This window comes from Pundamilia nyererei, unplaced genomic scaffold, assembly GCF_000239375.1.
Source record: "Pundamilia nyererei isolate P.nyererei 1_Seehausen unplaced genomic scaffold, PunNye1.0 scaffold00128, whole genome shotgun sequence".
In the NCBI taxonomy this organism is placed as follows: Eukaryota; Metazoa; Chordata; class Actinopteri; order Cichliformes; family Cichlidae; genus Pundamilia; species Pundamilia nyererei.
In genome coordinates this window covers 136,613-156,102 of record NW_005187529.1, presented here as the reverse complement: position 1 = coordinate 156,102, position 19,490 = coordinate 136,613, and the positions used below count along the sequence as shown (strand labels likewise).

Below are 19,490 nucleotides of genomic sequence, written 5' to 3'. Positions count from 1 at the left end.
ATGAACTCACTTGATCTTATTTTGCATTAAACTGCCTGTCAGATTTAATTACTGTGTCAGGAATGCCATTCTGGATCAGTCCAGGCCACATTAACCCCCCTAAAATGCTGACGTTTATTTTCGTATTTGCAATAAAATCATCGTTCTCACCTTGAGGAAGGCCTCTTTCTGCTCCAGATGTTTGCTGACCATGGGAGTGACATGGTCTGATTCACTGTTAGGGCCCAGTTTATCAGCACCACCGCACCAGTCTTCTTCTCTCTTATACTCCTGCTCGAGGCTTTCTAGCACACTGCACACCTACGACACAGATGACACAGTGCAGTTTGTAAAAAACACCTGCTCTTCAGTAATCCACTCCTGGTCTACACTTTCATGCAACCTGTGCAAATTCGGGCTGCTGGAAGCAATTTTCTTATCCGAATGTAAGTCTGCAGGCACTAACTTTGGGGACTGATGCTGACCAGGGAAAGAGAATGTTTTTAAACTTAAATTTATACTAAACTTACTCATACACTAAGATCAGATATTACTTTTGTGGCACCCACTCCCACACTCATATGCATTCACGTGCACAAACAATAATACCTGTTCAGAGGTCTTGTAGAAAGCCACAGAAGCATTAACCAGCTTAAGTCTGTCCTCCATCTTTAGCATCAGCTGCTGCCAGTGGTCTGCCACCTTCAAGTCAAACAAAATAAATCAGTTTACCAGCCACTGCACTGCCCGCACTATTTTCCCTCAGAGACAACACAAAGCAACAATACCTTTTCTGCACAGTCTCTGATCATATCCATGTCATAGTGGTTTGCCTGGAGTAGAGCCTCAGCTTTCTGCTGTACCTGCAGCGCGCTCTGATGGGTTTTCTGCACGCAGGGGAAGGGTGATATGAAAAACAATGAATTTCAGGCGGTACATGAATCTGTATATCACAACGATTGCTTTGAAAATTCGACCTCAGCTTCCTCTTGGCCCCACGGGGCACTTTGGTAGAGATCTGTGAACTGGGAAGCAACAAAGTAAAGGCAATATAAACAAAAGCTGTGTCTGATTATAGCTGTGCCATAAAGGCTGTCCTAGAGTGAGCATTTCGGAGAGGAAATGAGATCGAGGGTAACAAAAAAAACTGTATCTGGTGATGTTTGAGTTAAAGTGCATAGCCCGAGAGTAAGGCTTTTGCTTCCTGCTGGACTCGGGGCAGTCGAGGATAAACAAAAGAAAAAAATTAAGGATATCTTGCTAGCTTTGATAATATTTTTGTGGGATAAGTCTTAAGTCTGAAGCATCTGTTGTGTACAATTAAGAAAGATATTGCTTTTTTTCCCTTCACTAGTGCTGGGGTGGGAATCAGGGGTGTGCAGCATGTGTTAAAATTCCACTCTGACTTACACAACAATAAAAAACAACGTTCTTCTATGTGTGAATTGTTGCATGTATGTCAGCGTCGTAGAAGTAGGTCAGGCACAGGCCTGCATTAAAATGAACCAGTCTCAATAGAGTTCAAAGAAATGCACCCCGAATAATCAGGGGTAAAGAGGAGAAGGAAAATAAGCGGGAAAGGTAAAAGCAGCGAGAGAAGAAAGAGAGGGGTATAGACGCTGGTTATTCATAATTCCATTTCATGGCTGACTTGTGATCAGACGGAGAGGCCGTGTGCAGCGATATCAGCCTTAAAAAGAGTTTTAGAAAAGCAAAAGGTTGGAAGATGAAGGGCAAGAAAGCGACACGGGAGCAGAAGCGAGGATGGAAAAGGCAACTAGACCTTTGAAAAATGAATCAAGGTAAACCTGGTGAAAGGGGGAAGGGCGGGGAATTAAGTTTTTACAAAAAACACAGAAGCAAAAAAATGAGGCAGCTGAGTTTCTTGTACCTCTATTGCATGTTGAAATTGTTCGTGCTCCTTTTGCAGCTGTTCGGCCTCTTGTAAGGAACTGGCTGTGATCAGACCTGCATTCAGCATCGACTCGCCATTACGGATCCAACCCAGCACCTACAGCACAACAGAAAGCTTCGAAATTTATCTTCGAAAAGAGTGGGATTAAATTTATTATGACATTTTAAAAACAACTGAAAAACAAAAAAAAGTGGACTGGTCGTTTATTTTTTAGCTACTTCTCTATTCTGCTATATTTTACTGTCGGTACTCTGTGACAGAAATGCTCATTTCCAACTTTTTGATCTTGAAATTATACCCTGCGCACATTTCCCAAACCACCTTCTCTACCCCGCCTTGCATACACGCTGCCTGCAGCGCCCAAAAATCACATTTGCTTTTGTTTTTCGCTGGCCTAATTCTAGCCAAAGGTTAGTCTCTCGAAGACACCTCGCTCACTCTCTCTGACTCAGCATGCACGCCTGCTGAGTGGGTGGTAGCAGAACTGCATACGAAGCCTGGCCAGAAAATTAATGACGCTACACAACACTGACACCTGTTTTTGAGAAGTTTTAACAGGGTCAGTGTTTCCATTGCACTTGCAACAACCTGGGGCGGGGCAGGTATGAGGTTAGCTTTTTAATCTCAGAGGAGCTGTGGGGACATGTGGCTTAACACAGATGTGTGAATGAACACTAAACCCTTTTATAATATAGCTCAATATTTTATCAAACCATGGCATAAAAACACAGCTTTATCTATTTACAATCTTTTTATTTCGTTTGAGCTCCCGCTTTTCTATTATAAGGCCTCCAGCAGACCTAATAAGAAACTACTTCTGGGTTTGGGTTAAAAAAAACAAACACACAAACTTACACTGGTAAATTTAGCACAGCAATATTTAGAGATAGTTCAGCAGCATAAACACACAAGCTACAATTACAAGATTACTGTTGTTCCCGGCTTTACTGTAAAAGGGTGCAGTTAGAGGATTCAGAGCAGGGTGTGTAATAGCTAAGCTCCCCCGTGTAAGAGAGTGGATGGCAAAAGCTGTTGAAGTGTATTTTACACCGAATTCCTGAAATAATACGCACTAACCACACTGACGATCTCCATCCCAATTCAGATTTTCTGAGCTGAATAAACAATCATCACGCTCTGTAAAAGAGCCGCACCTGCAGCAACCTTTCTCTATGAATGATGAGCAACTGCATTCAGTAACTGAATGAAAACTAACTCCATGCTAACACGCTATCATCATTCTGTCAGCTGTCGTATCATTGTGACGGCAGTGCGTTTGAAATGTTTTGACGCGGCCCTCTTCGAGTATCAATATCATTTTCTTTTCCAGCAACCAAATTTTTTTCCATTAGTTTTAGTTCAAGTTCAAGCCTAAGACTGTTGTTATTTGGCTGCATCACCACAATAAGAGTCCTTGTTGTGAAAATTGCCTCCGTGTTTGTTGATGTTTGGGTTTCAGATAGCAGCAGGAAAGATTGCTCCACATGATTGTCTTGCTGTAATTGTGTTCCACTACTGAACAGATACTGTTAGGGAATAACTAGATGACATGCAAAACAATAGGAAAGAAACCACATCTGTTTTTGTCGGGATTATTGGTTTTTCTTGTGTTTCTTTGTAACATTGGCTGTTTATTCAAGTATTTGAACAAATAGGAATCGATTTTTCTTAATGCTCTGTGCATTAAATGTACAATAAATTAGTGGACACTACACCAAATTTCAAAGTTGCTACTTTTCTAGCTACATTGAAAGACGTTTGTGAGTAATATACAGTGATGAGAAAAACGTCATTAAAACAGATCATTATGGAGGGATTTTGGTTCATTCTTCTTTACAATCTTGTTTAAGTTCATTGAGGTTTGTTGGCATTCATTTTAGCACAGCTCTCTTAAAGTCCTACAGTCTTTACAGCGCTGAGGTCTGGGCTCTGACTGTGTCGTTACAGCACAGGATTCAGCTCTTTTTCAGCCATTCTGTTGCAGATTTGCTGGTGTGCTCGGGATTATTGTGGCATCTTGAGATGTAGCTGAGACATGATGTCACATTTGAATCCTTTGGTGTACAGAGGAGTTCATTGCTGACAAAAGCATTCAGATTCATAACAAGCCCAAATAATTACCCCTCTACCATCGCACATGATAGTAGGTATGAGGTGTTTGTACTCGGTGGTTTTCACCAAATGTGGCAAACAGCTCCACTTTGGTCTTGTCTGTCAAAAGGACATTATTTCAGAAGTTTGCGGTTTGTTCAGATATAACTTTTTTGTTTTCAAAGAGAGGAGGCTTTCTCCTCGTAACTCTTCCAAACAAGCCATTCTTGTTCAGTCTTTTTCTAATTGTACTGTTATGAACTTTAACATGCTCACTGAGCCTTTTATAGTCTAAGATAAGACCTGAATGCTGAAAACCAGCAAACTGCCAAAACGTCTGCTTTTATAGAGGTGCTCACACTTGGAAGCTGTAAAAGTGTACTTCATTTTTCACAGCACTCTTGTGAGAAAATCTCTATCCGTCATAATGCATGATGCCATGCGCCTGGACAGATCAAAGTGGAGTCAAAGAAATTCATATTTAGTATTCTGATGAAAATTGAATGATGGATCAATTATTGCACTGCAAACAAAATTTGCTCATTACTGAATATTTTTGGGAGAAGCAGAATGAATACAGTTAAGAACGAGTGAGAGAGACAGAGAGAAATTGTTGACACAGGATGAGTCATCTACCCATGGTCATGTACAGACACAACATAGTATGTGCTAAAAGGCCGCACTATCACTCTCTGCTGCAGATTCTCAGTATGTTAGCACTGAACTGCCAGAACGGATTTCCATTCAGCAGCGTGACTACAGGAAAAAAGAAGATTCATGTGAATATTCATGTGTGACTATATGTATGGGACACATATATGCAGTTCATAATATATAAATATATTATGAGTTACCAGATGTCAGAAAACAGTTTCAGGCTTTGTAAGCAGTCATTGTTCTTTTTCTAGCTTTTAGAGAGCTTTTGAAACCCAAGTTAAACCTTAATCGCTGCTCTAGTGTTGCATCTTTGTCTCCCCTGAGTCACATACATACCTGTTTGACTTCAGCCTGCAGATGCCTTAACTGGACACACTGCTCCAAGTGTCTCCTGTGCTGTTCTGCGGCGAGATCCAACTCCTGCTGCTTCTCGTGGAGAAACTCCAGCAGGTCCTGAACCCGTGTGGCCATGTCCACGTCTCGGTCGCATAACAGCTCCACACCTGCAGAAAGTGGACATTCTGTTGTGTTACCAACACTGAAAAAGGTTTTCTAACATAATCAGGATGGTTATACTATACATCACTATATTTCCCAGCATTCATACAACAGCAGCAGCCACAGCTGGATGGCTTCCTATTTTTACACTCTACAAATTATTCATGGAAGGCACGAGCAGAGGAATGAGCTGGGAAATGACAGTAGCAAAGGTTTGGCCTACCAGAAGTCAAATAAGGGACTGAGCTCCCGAGGGTATTTTAGCCCGTGCAGAATTTCCCCTAACGACTGGCACTGGGTCGCCCCCTTGAATAAATACTCAAGGTTTAAATGTATTTATATTCCCTAACTCACCAGACGCCTGGACCTCCGTGACATACTGCAGCAGCTCTTGTCCCTGGTGGATGACATCAAAGGTGAGGTTGTTCATGGTAAGAGCTTTGTCCGCATGATGCTGCAGCCTCTGCTCAGCCAGTGTGAGATCCTCCGTGTCAAAGTCGCTCATCTGCTGTGACAGTTCCTCATTCCATGACTCCAGGTCTGAGATGATCTGAGAGGGGCAGAGAGGGTTAAGGCAGGAAGAAGGGCTAACATGCACATAAAATGGGAGAACGTTTCCTTTTTGTATTATTATTTCCAAAAAGGACAGTGACAATGAAGAAACATTTGCACCAACAGCTGTGAGCTACTTGATCCCAGCAATTTGTCTTCTACACCACAGTTACCCCTCGATCTAGATATATATGTGTATTTTTGGTTAGTTAAAATCATTTTGAATGTATGTTCATTTGGTGTTGAAAAAGGGGGAAAATAGATAACAAATGACTATGAATTTAAAAAAAAAAAATCAGGGTTTCTATGTTTAAATATTATTCTGCTAATTCAAAGCCAGATGTCTGACAAAAAAACAAAAGAAGAAGAAAGAGGGAAAGAATTGCATTTAAAAATATGACAGCTGTTTCATCTTCAATTAGCAACTCAAGCACTTTAAGAGCTGTAAGCCAGCAGCGCGCTGGCTTCCACAATAATGGATAATATATTACAAATGGTAATAAACGGCTGGTGGAGCAGATGTACCGAGATGTCAGCGCTTGTCTCTGACTGCCCACACAGACTGAATCATGATACCAGGAGCACCTTGATCCTGGCACCATTCAGCTCTGTCTCCATGCTGTCTCGATCTTTTTTGTCTTTCTTGTTTTCAAACCGTGAGTTATAGTTTTGTTGTTTTCTAGAAGGTATTCACCTCTTGCTCTGCAGTCTTTACTTATTGTATCAAGAGAGAGAATCACGTTTAATGAATACTGTTATTACAAGCAAACTTTTTTTTAACTAAACTTGACTTTACACATTCCAAAATCAAAGCTGTCCTCTTCAAATTATAAACAGTTATCCTGTTATCCTGTTACTGTCATGGTCCTGGGTTTGTGACCAAGTAGTTTGTGCTTGTCTTGAATTGTTAGGTATTTCTGGAATGAGGTTTAAGATAATATGTTATTTCCTGAGTATAATTTCCTTCTGTTTCTTAGTTTGGTTAATTCTCTGTTCCTTGTTTAGTTTTATTTAGTTCTCTTTCCATGTCCAGTCTTCCCTCTGTGTACCCGTGTTAGTTATTTGTGTCTCCCTGTGTAATCTGTCGTGTCTCCATCTTTATTGGACTTTTTCCTCAGTCTTCTATCTTCTATCTTTCCTCAGTCCCTATCTGGTCCCTCTGTTCCCTCTGTGTCCTGTGTGCGAGTTCTGAATCTGTCTCCGAGTCTCACACATGACAGTTACCCAGAAAACCTCCAACACAGCGAGGAAAAATAAGCCAACTGCTAACAGCCAGGCCAGTGAGTTTCAATATAAGGCAGAAAAATAAAAATCGGGAGACAGTCATACAGAAAATAGATGTTGAAAAAAGGAGAACAGCATTGATGGCATCACGTTCCTAATCATACGTGAATAAGTTAAACCTCCTCAGCCAGTACTGTACTTAATTTAATCTGTCCCTCAGGTACATCCCCTGATCCAGATTGCCAGAGACAGTTATTTTATTCATAATGCAGTTACACTGTACACTGCTAAAAATGTAATTTACTACAGCTTCTACATAACGTGTAATTATACATTTTGCAATGCTTAAGATTGTTACTGGTGTTCTCAGAGAGGTTCGCCTAGTAAGTGTGAGACAGCTGAGAGCTTTAAATATTCCCCCGAGATAGAGAAAACAAGCCACAAATTCCAGCAACAAGAAAAACGTTGTGTTTCAAGAGTTTCTATGAATAAATACATATTCTGTGGAGGTATATTCATATTTTGGGAGGTATCAGTCTTCAGCTTCCTGATTTCTTTCTCCTTTTTCACCTCATGACAAAAGCAGACTCAGATGAGAATTGAACCAAGGGGAAAAAAAAGATTCACAAAGTTTAAAACTGATATATTGTAATTATTCAAAGCAATGCATGCATGAAAGTCTACTTCACAGGAAGGTCCTAATTGTAACTATTGAATAAGTATACAAAAGGCGAGATAGACCACTTCTACAACAGAGAACATTACCCTGTCTCCAAATGAAAAAGTGCCTCTGCTTTCTGCGCTGTGCTGTAGGAGTTTGGATTAATAGAATAGAATCTGCTCTGTACAGAGACACAGTTTTTCTTTCAGTTAACACACAGGATAATCTTATCAAGCTTCCATAAGACAATAACAGATAATACCTTCTTAAACCAATATGATGATTTTTACAAATCTGGCAACAAAGTTTTAACAAACTTACCAAGCGCTCATTTAGACTCTGCTCTCCTCTCCTCTTACAGTTGAGTAAAATGCCCTCTGAGTACAAAAAGACCATTTCCTTAATCTACAAAGTCTGAAATGACTAACTAATGGAGGAGAAGTATCCCCTCTGACTGTTTTGGTCTTGGTGCTATGCACTCATACACAGCTTTTGTCAGGCAATAAAGCACTGAGGGAGGAGTGTGCGTCTCACCTCAACCAGTGCCCTCATCTAACATACACACCCCCCCCAAGTTAAGCCAGGAGGGAGTGTCGTTGTGCAACTGCGCGTGTGTGGAGTGGCAGGAATGCCTTTTCCACTCATCATATTCCTCAAAGTCCCATGGTTAATCCTGTGTGCAAGAGTGGGTGTACCTGACCTGACACGCACATGTAATATACACCCCTTCATATAATACTAAATTTTAAAAGCTTTACATATTGTAATGTTTTGACTCTACATTATATTTAAGAGGTTTAAGAGGTTTGTGCTCACCTTTTTATGTGGGCCCACAGTAGTCAAGAAATCACCCGAGACGCCTGCCCGTCTGACCACTAAATCCTGCTCGACCACCGTGGAAGTAACCCCATTAGCACTCTACAATTGCCCGCATCCTCCACCAAAGCTGTCGCGAAATCAATGTAGAGCAGTGTCACAAACCACGGAGGCCCCAGAAAAGTCCGCCCGGAGAAAACATCAATATATGTCTTCTGACCAGTAGTGGGGTACACGCCCCCCCCATGGCGTCAATGACAGATTAAAATAGGTTCCAGACATTAGTCACAGTTAATCGTACATCTTTAATAGCTATAAGCAGACATAGAACTTCTCTTTTCTATAACACCTTCCATACAAGGTAATAAACTTCAAGCCCTCAGGGTCTCTGAAGCTAATTATTGAATCTGATTGTCTGTTACCAAGTAGAATAGTAAGACACCAAATGAGTTGAGGCCTCAGGCCGGACACATTCCTAGATTATATGTATTATATGTACTGTAAGCATGCATTGCAGTTATCCTTCTATGTTCTAGTTTCCCTCAGCATGTATCACCTGGACAGTCACGCCAGTGAAGCTTAAGACCCTCAATGAACTGAACATCAACTCAAAATAAGCACAGATATGCAATGTGTATGAAATACTTCTGACTGTACTTGTAATAAAAGTTAACATAATGGAAGGATCCTCAAATGGACATCTTCAATAAACAACTGTAATGCAGTATCAATACTGTGAGAAATATTATTACATGAAATAATGCTGTAAAGAATGTTATTAATGCAGTTATAATGATGCAGATTATATGGCAGCAATAAAATAATTTCTGTATCTCCACAATACTTATGGTTAGTAGATTCTTCTTAAGTTAACGATATTTTTGTTCAGATGAAGAGAGCAGACAACTCGACACTTAACATGCATTTTTAACATATTTATCATTTGCTACTAATAACATTACAACCAGGTTTATTTTAAGGATATTAATAGAAACGTACCCATTGACTGTTTATAGACTGTTAGAGACGCTAATAAAAGCCTTGCGATTCTTACAGTTCTTCATAATATTCACAAACATATGTGAGTCTAAGTCATTTATCAGTTGGGTAACTGTTAACAAATGAACTTTTTTAGTTTTATAGGATACATTTTTGTTATACATTTATTTGCAGTCAAGTATGCATTTTTGCAGCTATTACATTTATTAACATTTGCTATGTTATGCTGTACTATGCTTTATTATGCTAAAAGATGACAAAAGACGCTTATTATTAGATAATTACATAATCATATCTTCATTAACGCGCTCACCAGACACTTTGTGGGGTTCACCTGTTTGACTGCTCGTGAATGAAAATATCCGATTAGTCAAACACAGGCAGCGACATTTACGCATGTCAACATGGTCTTGAGACATCCTGTTCAAACTCAAGCTAAACGTCAGAGTGGGGGAAAATTTTCCCACACTGATGTTTAAAGAGAATAGTCTGAATAAGGGAAAATCAGTGAGTGTGAGTTCTCTGGGTGCGTTATTGATTAGAGTGAATGACCAGATAGTTTCAAGCTGATAGGAAGACAACAGTAACTCAAATAACCACTTGTTACAACCAAGCTGTGTAGATCAGCATTTCTGGACATGCAGTGTGGCAAACCTCGAAGCAGATGAGCTACAGCAGCAGACGACCACCACAGATTCTGCTCATGCCAGCTAAGAACGGGAAACTGAGGCTGCAGTTCACACGAGCTCACTAAATTTAGAGAACAGAAGATTTGATAAACGTTTTCTGGTCTCATGAGTCTCGATTTCTGCTGTGACATTCACATGGTTGGGCCATAATTTTCTGTAAATAGCATAAAAACACAGTCCTATCTTGTATTGTATTAACGTTTAGAGCCAATGGTGGGAAAATATGCGTGACCGATATTTTCATGCCACACTTTGGGGCCCTTAGTATCAACTGAGCATTTAAACACTGCAGTCTGCCTGAGTTTTGTTGCTGACCATTTTCATCCCTTCACAAAGCTGAAATTATCTCAAACTTGAACAAGACAATGAGCTGACTGTATTCAAATGGCATAGACAGCCATAGATCCCAGAGCAACTTTGGCATGTGGTGAAAAGAGAGATTCACATCATGGATGCACAGCCAACAAATCTGCAGCAACTGTGTGATGCTATCATGTCAACGTGCAGCAAAATCTCTGATGAATGTTTCTAACACCTTCGTTGAATCAATGCCACAAAGAATTAAGGAAGCAAAAGTAAGTCTAATCCAGTACTAGTAGGTTGTACCTAACAAAGTGGCTGATGAGTGTAAAGTAAAGCCAAGAAATAATCAGGAGACTCATTCTGTGGGCTTTCCATTTACCATCATCATCATCATCATCATCATCATCATCATCATTATTGCAGGATCACCAAACCAAGTTACAGTCATCCACTTACCATGAGTGCTGGTGCTCTATGGAGTAGCTGTTTAAGCTATTTTTATTCTGGACCAAAAACACTAAACTTACCACCCACAGAAACCACAAGTGATGAGTTTATAATTGAAAACCATTTTCCAAGATTAATATATTCATTATGTCCTCAATAATGACTTTCCACATCTCTTCTTCTTACTTACATGATTCTTATTAATACAAGCCTGCATCTCTTTTCAGTGCGTTTGCTTCTAAAGTGCCAGAGTGTAATTCTTCTGTCAGCACAGTATAGCTCAACAAATCTAATTTGATAGCCATGATAAAAATAAGAGCAATGCTTTCTTTCTTTCTTTCCTTCTTTCTTTCTTTCTTTCTTTCTTTCTTTCTTTCTTTCTTTCTTTCTTTCTTTCTGTTTTTTTAAGAGCAGCGCTCATTTCTGAGCACCAGCTGAGTACAGCGTTCACTCTCACAGCAAGATGCTAAGGAATTAGCAAACTGCAGACTGGGGAGGGGGAGACATAACTGGAGCGAGTCAGTGGATGAGATTCATCGAGTGGAACTAAACACTTTTTTAATGTAGCGCACGTGTGAGTATGACTGTGAATTTAGCCGAGATTTAAACCAGCTGGAATCCTCACTCCAGGACTGAATCTTCCTTTCACGCTGTAATGGTCCATCAGCTCACAGTCACAGTCATTTTGGTTTGCCAGTAAGCCCGCTGTCACATATAATTGATCTTTTCAACAGCCAATAAGAAAAAACAAATTGGCTGATATGATACATTCTGTTATTTCTTTCTTAGCGTATCACATGTGTAGCACTTTGTTTTTCATGTCCAAACTTTTAGTCTTTGTGGTCCCTGCTGTACACCTTAATTTCTCCCTTTTCATTGAAAACACCTTCCTGCAGTGTGGATATTTGAAACATTCTGTCTTCGCTTTTACATCTAAAGATCACGAGTTCTACTATTCTGGTGTTTCTTGTTCTGTCTTCCTCACTCTCACTTTAAAAATAAATATGCATCATACACCAACCCTCTATTTTCCGCCTACTTACGTCAATTGCGTCCCTTTCAAAGATGCGGAGCTGGAGGAAGAGCTCAAGTTTGATCTTCCTTTCCTGGAACAACTCCTCCATCTGGCCCTGGGCCTCGTCCAGCTGCTGCAGCACGCTCTCAATGTGGGCCATGGAGCTGTTGTGCGGAGTCTTGTTGCTCGAGATGGCAGAGTCTCTGTAAGCAGGGGTTAAATGGAGAGAGAACTTTGTTCCCAATTTTTGTCAAGTCATTCTGTTAGAAATCACCCTCACCCATTTTTCCCAGTGTATTCTCCTATCAGCACTTCTTGTTTTCCTTTTATCTCATGAACACATGATTGTTGAATAATTGGAAAATATGTGTAACCCAAGGCCATCTCCAGATGGCAAATGTGACAGATGATCAGATGAACATTGAATATTACAATATTCAGACTTTAGTGAGGCATTTAAAAATGTAATAATACTAATAAATGATCACCTGAGCTGTTGTATGAGGTCCTCTCCTTCCTTTATAACGTTGACTGTTGCCTGCAGGGTGGTCTGCTGCTGCTGGCCGAATCGCTTGATCAGATCCTGGACTGCCTCGACTGACTCTGCGTAAACATCATCCAGCAGTTCTTTCTGAAGCTCCTCCAGCCATGTCCACAGCTAAGTGTGATCGACAAAGAAAAAAAAGCCAGTTCAAATGTAGAGAAAAAAAGCACAATAATCTGCAGACACATGTTTGAGGGTGGTGCATATAGTGGTGTGAGCTAAACAGAGATCTAAGAATAAACAGACGAGCTGCCAAATGGATAGACAAGAGATATGAGACAGAAATCAACAACAAATCAAATCCAACCAGTTCTTTTCAAAGCTGGTGTTTTGTGAATGGTCATCTTTGTAACAGATTAGCCATCTGGGTGAATTGGCTCAGGGTACTGAAGCCCTGGCATACGGTCCAGGCTGCAGGGGAGAGACCCTGGCACCCATTGTTTGTCTAACACCCACGCTGCCAACACAAAAACATGCCTACTTTTGATATTGTTCACTGCGTTAACTATGTTACATATTACATGGTTTCCATACTGACACAGACCATTAAAAATGTGTGAAAAGTGAAATCAAGTGAGTGACTAATTTTTCAGAACAAATGCTTCTCTCTTTGTCAAAGCCCTTGTCTGAGAATTTCTGATTAAATAAAGATGGCTACTTTTATTAGTCCGAGCCTTCTGATCAGTTAGCTTCATGGAAAACAGGTAAACTGCTTCTTATACAATGTAGTTCATGCCCTGTCATCACAGTAAATTTGCCCTCTATCACACTGGACTGCATCCAAAGGATTCTGCAGCACTTGAAGAAGTGATGGGCAGCAGAGTTGGAAACGTTCACTTGTACAAACATATGCATGCAGAGAAAAGAATCATAGTGGCACAAACACACACACACATGCTCAGAAATGCACGTGCGCTCACACAGATAGCGTACTGCTATCATTGTGAGCTGACAGATGGGATGAAGGAGATTAGTCCATATGGGCATTAAAGACTAGCTTCATTAATAATACCTAGGCTCTTACTGTCTATGAGTCTATGTAAACAGGATGTAGTGTTAACACATGCAGAGAGCACTGCCTTTCCGTCTGGGAAGGTTAATTTTGACAGTCAAAGATGCACAAAAGAGTTATTTCAAGGAGTGCTTAGCACAAATGCATTTTTGCAGCTCCCTAAAGGCTTAAGAAGACAACCTAAAGACCCGCCTGCCTTAATCAAAGTCAAGGAGAAGGCAGATGAGGTCAGATTACCTTTGTATGGCGTGTGAATGGTTACTACAGAGGCAAAAGAAAATTATACTCTTTGTTTTTTACAAACAGCATAATGATTGTTGCAGGAACACATCTGGAACCAATCTGATGCATTTATACAAACACACTTTACATAAATTGCTACGGCTATTCAACATAGCCTGCATGTGAAAACTGCCAGAGCAAAGTTAGCCTGCGGAGTTTATTGCATTTCAGCTGGAGCTGCAACAAAAATATGAAGACAGGTAACTCAGTTTAAAATATGTTTCTTAATACAGAATAAACATCATTGCATCATTTTTATACACACTGTCCTCTTACTGTATTAGTCGCATTAAATTCTAGCAATAAGCAAAACGGAGGGGTGAAATCAATGCTGCAAACAGGACAAGCTGAAGCAGGGAGAGGGACACACACCTCTTTGACATGTGTGTGGAAGGCAACAGACATGTCCAGCAGCACTTTACGTTGCTCGACACGTCGCACAAAATCCTGGATGCGGTCTTCAAGCTGGTGGGCGGCCTGGTAAATTTCCTCTGGGTCGCACTCTCCGGTCTGGGCCAGCTGCTCTGCAGCCTCTAGTAACTTGTCAGCATTGGTGTAGGTGTTCTGAAAGATTAAATACATTTAAAATGAGAATATTCTATCTCTTCCAAGTGACCTTTACAAGAAGAACTTTACTTACTTTCTCATTTTTGTCACAACTTATTAAACTGAACTTACCAACTCAACATTTTGCTTTGTTTTGGGTTGTTTTTTGTCAAGTCTACACAGTGAAATACTGTTTTCAGGTTGTTGCAAAAAATAATAAATTGATGGGAAAAAGTATGTCACAGAACCAAAAGTGTTTGCTTTGCTCACCTGTGCAACCTCTTCAAAGTCTTCATGCCTTTTCTGTAAAGCCCTGGCTCTGTGCAAAGACTTTCCAACACCTGTATGTTTGCTAAGGAAGGCCTCACCGTGATTTTCTATCCAGTCCAGCACCTTTAAAAACAAACACATGCAGACACACAAGCACATTTAAACAGGTAAAAATAAGCATTTGAGGATGCAGTACGTATTTCCCAGCAGTAGGGGGTACAATCGCCTGCATTTAGACCACATTAATTACAGCAGTCTATAGATGTCATCTCGCTGCTTCTCCCCACCCCCTTTTCTTTACTCCTTTCCTCCATATGCAGTCTGTCATGTTTAAATTACAGCCTGGGTGACTGGGTTTTGCTTCAGTGTAAATCCAAAGCAGTGTAAAGAGTCAACATTCCCATTGTGGCTGTGAACAGATATAAGTCTTTGTACTTATTAATAACCTTATTATTTATTAAACAGATGGCCTAACTCCATCTGTTTCTATGTGGGGTTGTGAAAGGGATTTTCAACATCTCTGAGAGAATATTTTGATGAGGCAAACACATATGAACATGCACACAATGCCCTCGACACATTATGTGACAGTAAATTGCATCACCATGGAAACCACTACCAAGAGAAAAAGGTGATAAAGAAGAGATGGGGAAGACAGAAGCATAGATGTACAGCAAGAATGAGTGAGAGAGAAGGAGAGGTGGAAGAGGGGAGAGAGGGGTTCATGCCCAGAGGACAGAAATACACCAACTCAGAACTTTGATCTAAGAACTTGATCGCACCACAGCCACACATAGAGACGCTCACTCAAAAGAAATTTTAAAAAAGCCCAGATGAAGTTTAAAAAAGCTACTGAAATAACTGGAGATTATTATATCATATTCTTAATATCACCCTCTCATTTTTTAAATTCAATTTCCAGTTTGAACTGGAAAATACAAATATTTATAAGATTCAATAACCCTAAAATTGACATATAATGACAAGCCTAGGAAATCGCTCTTCATTGACATCCTCTCAAGCTCTCAGAGTAAAAAATGCTTAAGTGGACGGATTCCTGGATTGGATAGTTAAGTAGCCAGAGTACAGACAATTTAAGTCTACAGGGAAACTAATTCAGACATAAGGGCAAGATGGGACAGCACTTTATGCAATTCCTACTGTACTGTCGTTGTGTGGGCGTTGAGAGTCTCAGCAAAGCCAGGTTTTGCTGTGGATGTTTGCACACATTTCTTACTTGCTGTACATCCTGCTGAAAGACACACAGCTGCAGGCGCTGATGCAGACGGACTTTGCGATGCTGCCAGATGTTTTCCAGTTGCCTTTGATGATGCAACACCTCATGGATGATATCCAAAACATGATGCACAGCCTTGGAGTAGTTAGCTGATGCCATCAACGAATCTGCACTTCCTGGGGTCAAGGGTCGCTGCAGTTTGTCCAACAGAGACTTGCCATCCTGGCTTACCTTTGAAAGTTGATGGGCAGTGTGACATTTAGTACTGGGTGGATCTGATGCGTTTGATGCTGTAAGTAGACTTAGAATATTAATATTAATATTAATACAAAACTAAAATAATTTGAATATTATATATGTATAATATATGTTCTTTATAATTTAATTCAAAAAGTTAAAACTATTACGTAATCTATATTCATTTACATGCTGTATAGAAACATTTCAAGGCATTTTATGTAATTTTGAAAATGATGGGCTATGGCTCATGAAAATCAGAGTCTAAGATCTCATATTATTAGAATATTTCCTAAGATGAATAAAAACAGGATTTCTAATGCAGAAATGTGGAATTTCTGGAATTTTTGGGCTTCCTCTTGACAATATCGCATAGATTCTCTGTGGAGTTGGCTGGCTAGTCAAGCGTACCAGTAACATGGTCAGCAAACCATTTAGAAGTAGTTTTACCACTCTGGGAAGATGCTAAGCATCTCCATAAGGTTTGTCAACAGACTGAAGCAGGAAGTGCTCTAAAATCTCATGGGAGGCGACTACTATAGCACACAGTGGACCAACCACTACTAAATACCAGTAGATAACATAACACCCCTAATAATGTGTTTTTTTTTATCTCATCATGTCATGTATGTTTTTAACTGAATATTGTTTTAGATTTCTTAGCTGGAGGCAGTGAATCTACCAATTTCAAACTAAATTTCAAACATTGTTTAATTTGTGTTATTTGCTTTATTTTAAGTTGTGAAACTAACTAAAACCCAAAGAGATGTATCGATGGAGAAAGTTTCCATTGTTGCTGAAGGCATGTGTGAATATTTTGAATGCACGATTTGCATAATCATCACATCTATTGTTTGTATTCCATAGAGTCACAATGATATTTGTATATATATTTGTATACTCTGTGTGTTTGCATGCTTATTTGTGTCGCGCACTTATGGTTCGGACGCACTGTCTCCGCAAATGTGCCTGTTTCTACTGACCTCAGAGTATGCTGTGGTGATGTGCTCATACAGCCCCTGGTGATGATGGATTGTGTCTTCCAGATCCTGGAGTTCAGAGGGCAGCTCTCCCTCACCACATGCCTTACACCACGGCTCCACTTTACTCATGTACTGCGAAAAAAGACAGATATACAGTATTTGTATAGAAACACAAGTACAGCATCATACAAATGCTATTAAGACCGAACGAGCAGGTCAGTTAAAGATTACAATCGCTTTAATATGTCTTCGAAAGTCATTTTTGCACACAAATAATAACCCTGAAGTTTTCTATCCAGATGGTGGTGCATATGAGAATTTCTATGGGAGGACCAACACAGTCAAAAAGAGAAAAGTAAGACATGACTTGGAAAAAGAAAGACAGAGTGATGGTATTTATTCACAAAACTGTGAACAACTGATGGATTTTGATCTTATATGTCACTTACAAGGAAGTCTTGGGCATGAAAGACCGCATAGAAAAAGAGCCACTCAGCAAACAACAGTTGTCAACAACTAATGTTCTGCTACTGCATCCGTAAGCAAAACAGTTTAAAGTAGTATTGATCATTTAAATGGTCTCTCATTGGCAAGGTTCCACAGTAACCTCAGGGGCTTTAAATTGGAAAGTTTTTTTTTTTAATCTAAATGTTTAAGTAAGAGTACAAGTAAGAGTAGAAAATTACACAAAGCTGTAATATGGTTTAGATGACAAAAACACATCATTACATAACAGATCATATGCTGCATGCTCCAATTATTGTTTGCACAGCATGTACTAAATGAATGTAAGAACTCACAACTTTATAAATACATGCAGATATTCTGATGCTTTCAAGCAGAGCTGCCAACAGCGCATTTACTTCTGCCAAAAAAAGTCTTTTTGCACATATAGAAAAGAAGAAATGTGCATCTATTATGCACACATGTATTACTATAATATCAGAAGTGTAATTAATTTTTTGCATCCCAGTACCTGATCTGCTTTCTGGTGGAAGCTGGCAGACATCTCCAGCAAGGTGCTGCGTTCGTCCAGTGCTGCAGCAAAGGCCTTCCACTCTTGCTCCAGCTGGCTTGAGATCTGCTGGATCTGCTGAGAGGCATAGTGGCTGGACTCCAGGAGCCGATTTCCAACAGACATGATTCGATTGATGTTCACATACACATTCTGTTTTTCAGAGAGAAACAGATACAGAGAAAAAACCCCCAAACATATTAAAAATAATTAATTTCAGTTCTATACAAAAGAAAAGCTACATTTATATAAAGAGTGCTCTTATCGTTAATATTTGGACATCTTCAGTGTAGTCTGTCATTCAAAGTATATCCAGTCTTCAAATGGCCCAGACTGTCACTGTTCATTCAAAGCAATTAAAGTTATATGTGGAAAAAATAGTGGCTAAAATTATTTATCACATATAAATAATTATTTATCACATATAAATAATTATAAAATAAAATAACCTCTGTCCTCACACACACACACACACACACACACACACACACACACGGGAGACATACCCCCATGTGAATAATAAAAAAGCCCATTTGCCTCTTAATCTTTCAGTCTTTTTTAATATATGGGCCCCAAGCTGTTTTGTGTAGATAGGCATGGATCAGCAAACGCTAATTAACAACTGTGTTAACAGCGTGTTATTATTCTATTCAATTACTGCTCCTGGAGCCTATTATGGCTCTTAGCTAGCTTGTTTCAATCACAATGGGAAGGAAAGATGAACCAAACACCAGCTACGACCCTTAAAGCAGTTTTCATCAAAGCTGTGGACACTGGATTTACTTTGTTCAACTCAGGAAGCTTTGAGTTTGTCTGTTTTTATATTAGGGTTTAGAGAGATTTTAAACAGCTCTGCATTTGCGTGTACTGTAGAAGAACAATCCATACTGTGCAGAATCAACACTGAAACGTGCTCGATACAATCTGATGTTGGTTCAAGGATAAGAGCGACAGTGGTGAGCTAAACAGCACGGCTAACACGAGTTCAGCTTTTGAATACACAGCAGAAGTTAAGTTGTCATAAATAAAAGCATGGCGGTTAGGACTAGAACTATTATAATCCCATAATAAATCTTACACATCAAATGTCACAGGAAGAACTGTCTCTGAGGTTTTATGTGGTATTAGGGACTATTGGGATTTTGGGGGGGACCTCCAAATCACACAATCATTCAGGGGAAGAGAGGAAATGCAGACATGTTGGACTACTTCGGGTGGTAATCTAAAACTGATGGCTGAAGGAGAGAAGGGAGGAGGAGTTGGGAGAATATAAATTTAAAAAGTCTTCTTAATTTAAAACTGATGGTGCCATAGGGAATGAGAGTGGCTGTGGGAGAGAAAACAGACAGAAATACGGAAAATGGAAAAGAGGACAGGTCCCAGAAATGAATCGATCTGTAGAAATAGACAGTGTCTATCCTGTAAAGGAAGCACAAGAAACAGTAAAAACTCCCAAAACCTTAAAGCTTTAAATACTTCCTGTTTCTAAAATGACCAGTAACCAGAGTCGCTGCTTTA

The 19,490-nt window shown here is 39.8% G+C and overlaps 1 protein-coding gene across 7 annotated transcripts in view; it reads right to left on the bottom strand.

The window, feature by feature from the left end:
• triob (trio Rho guanine nucleotide exchange factor b) overlaps positions 1 to 19,490 on the bottom strand; it is a 108,925-nt gene that overhangs the window by 35,895 nt on the left and 53,540 nt on the right. For all 7 annotated transcript variants that reach the window (XM_013913380.1, XM_013913379.1, XM_005743129.1 and 4 more), the window contains 13 exons: positions 17,934 to 18,125; positions 16,958 to 17,089; positions 15,738 to 15,968; positions 14,501 to 14,623; positions 14,057 to 14,248; positions 12,335 to 12,504; positions 11,875 to 12,049; positions 5,495 to 5,690; positions 4,979 to 5,145; positions 1,871 to 1,990; positions 768 to 866; positions 589 to 681; positions 151 to 300 (listed from right to left, as the gene is read on the bottom strand). In XM_013913380.1, coding sequence (XP_013768834.1) covers positions 151 to 300; positions 589 to 681; positions 768 to 866; positions 1,871 to 1,990; positions 4,979 to 5,145; positions 5,495 to 5,690; positions 11,875 to 12,049; positions 12,335 to 12,504; positions 14,057 to 14,248; positions 14,501 to 14,623; positions 15,738 to 15,968; positions 16,958 to 17,089; positions 17,934 to 18,125 — 2,040 coding nt within the window. The remainder of the gene's footprint in view (positions 1 to 150; positions 301 to 588; positions 682 to 767; positions 867 to 1,870; positions 1,991 to 4,978; positions 5,146 to 5,494; positions 5,691 to 11,874; positions 12,050 to 12,334; positions 12,505 to 14,056; positions 14,249 to 14,500; positions 14,624 to 15,737; positions 15,969 to 16,957; positions 17,090 to 17,933; positions 18,126 to 19,490) is intronic.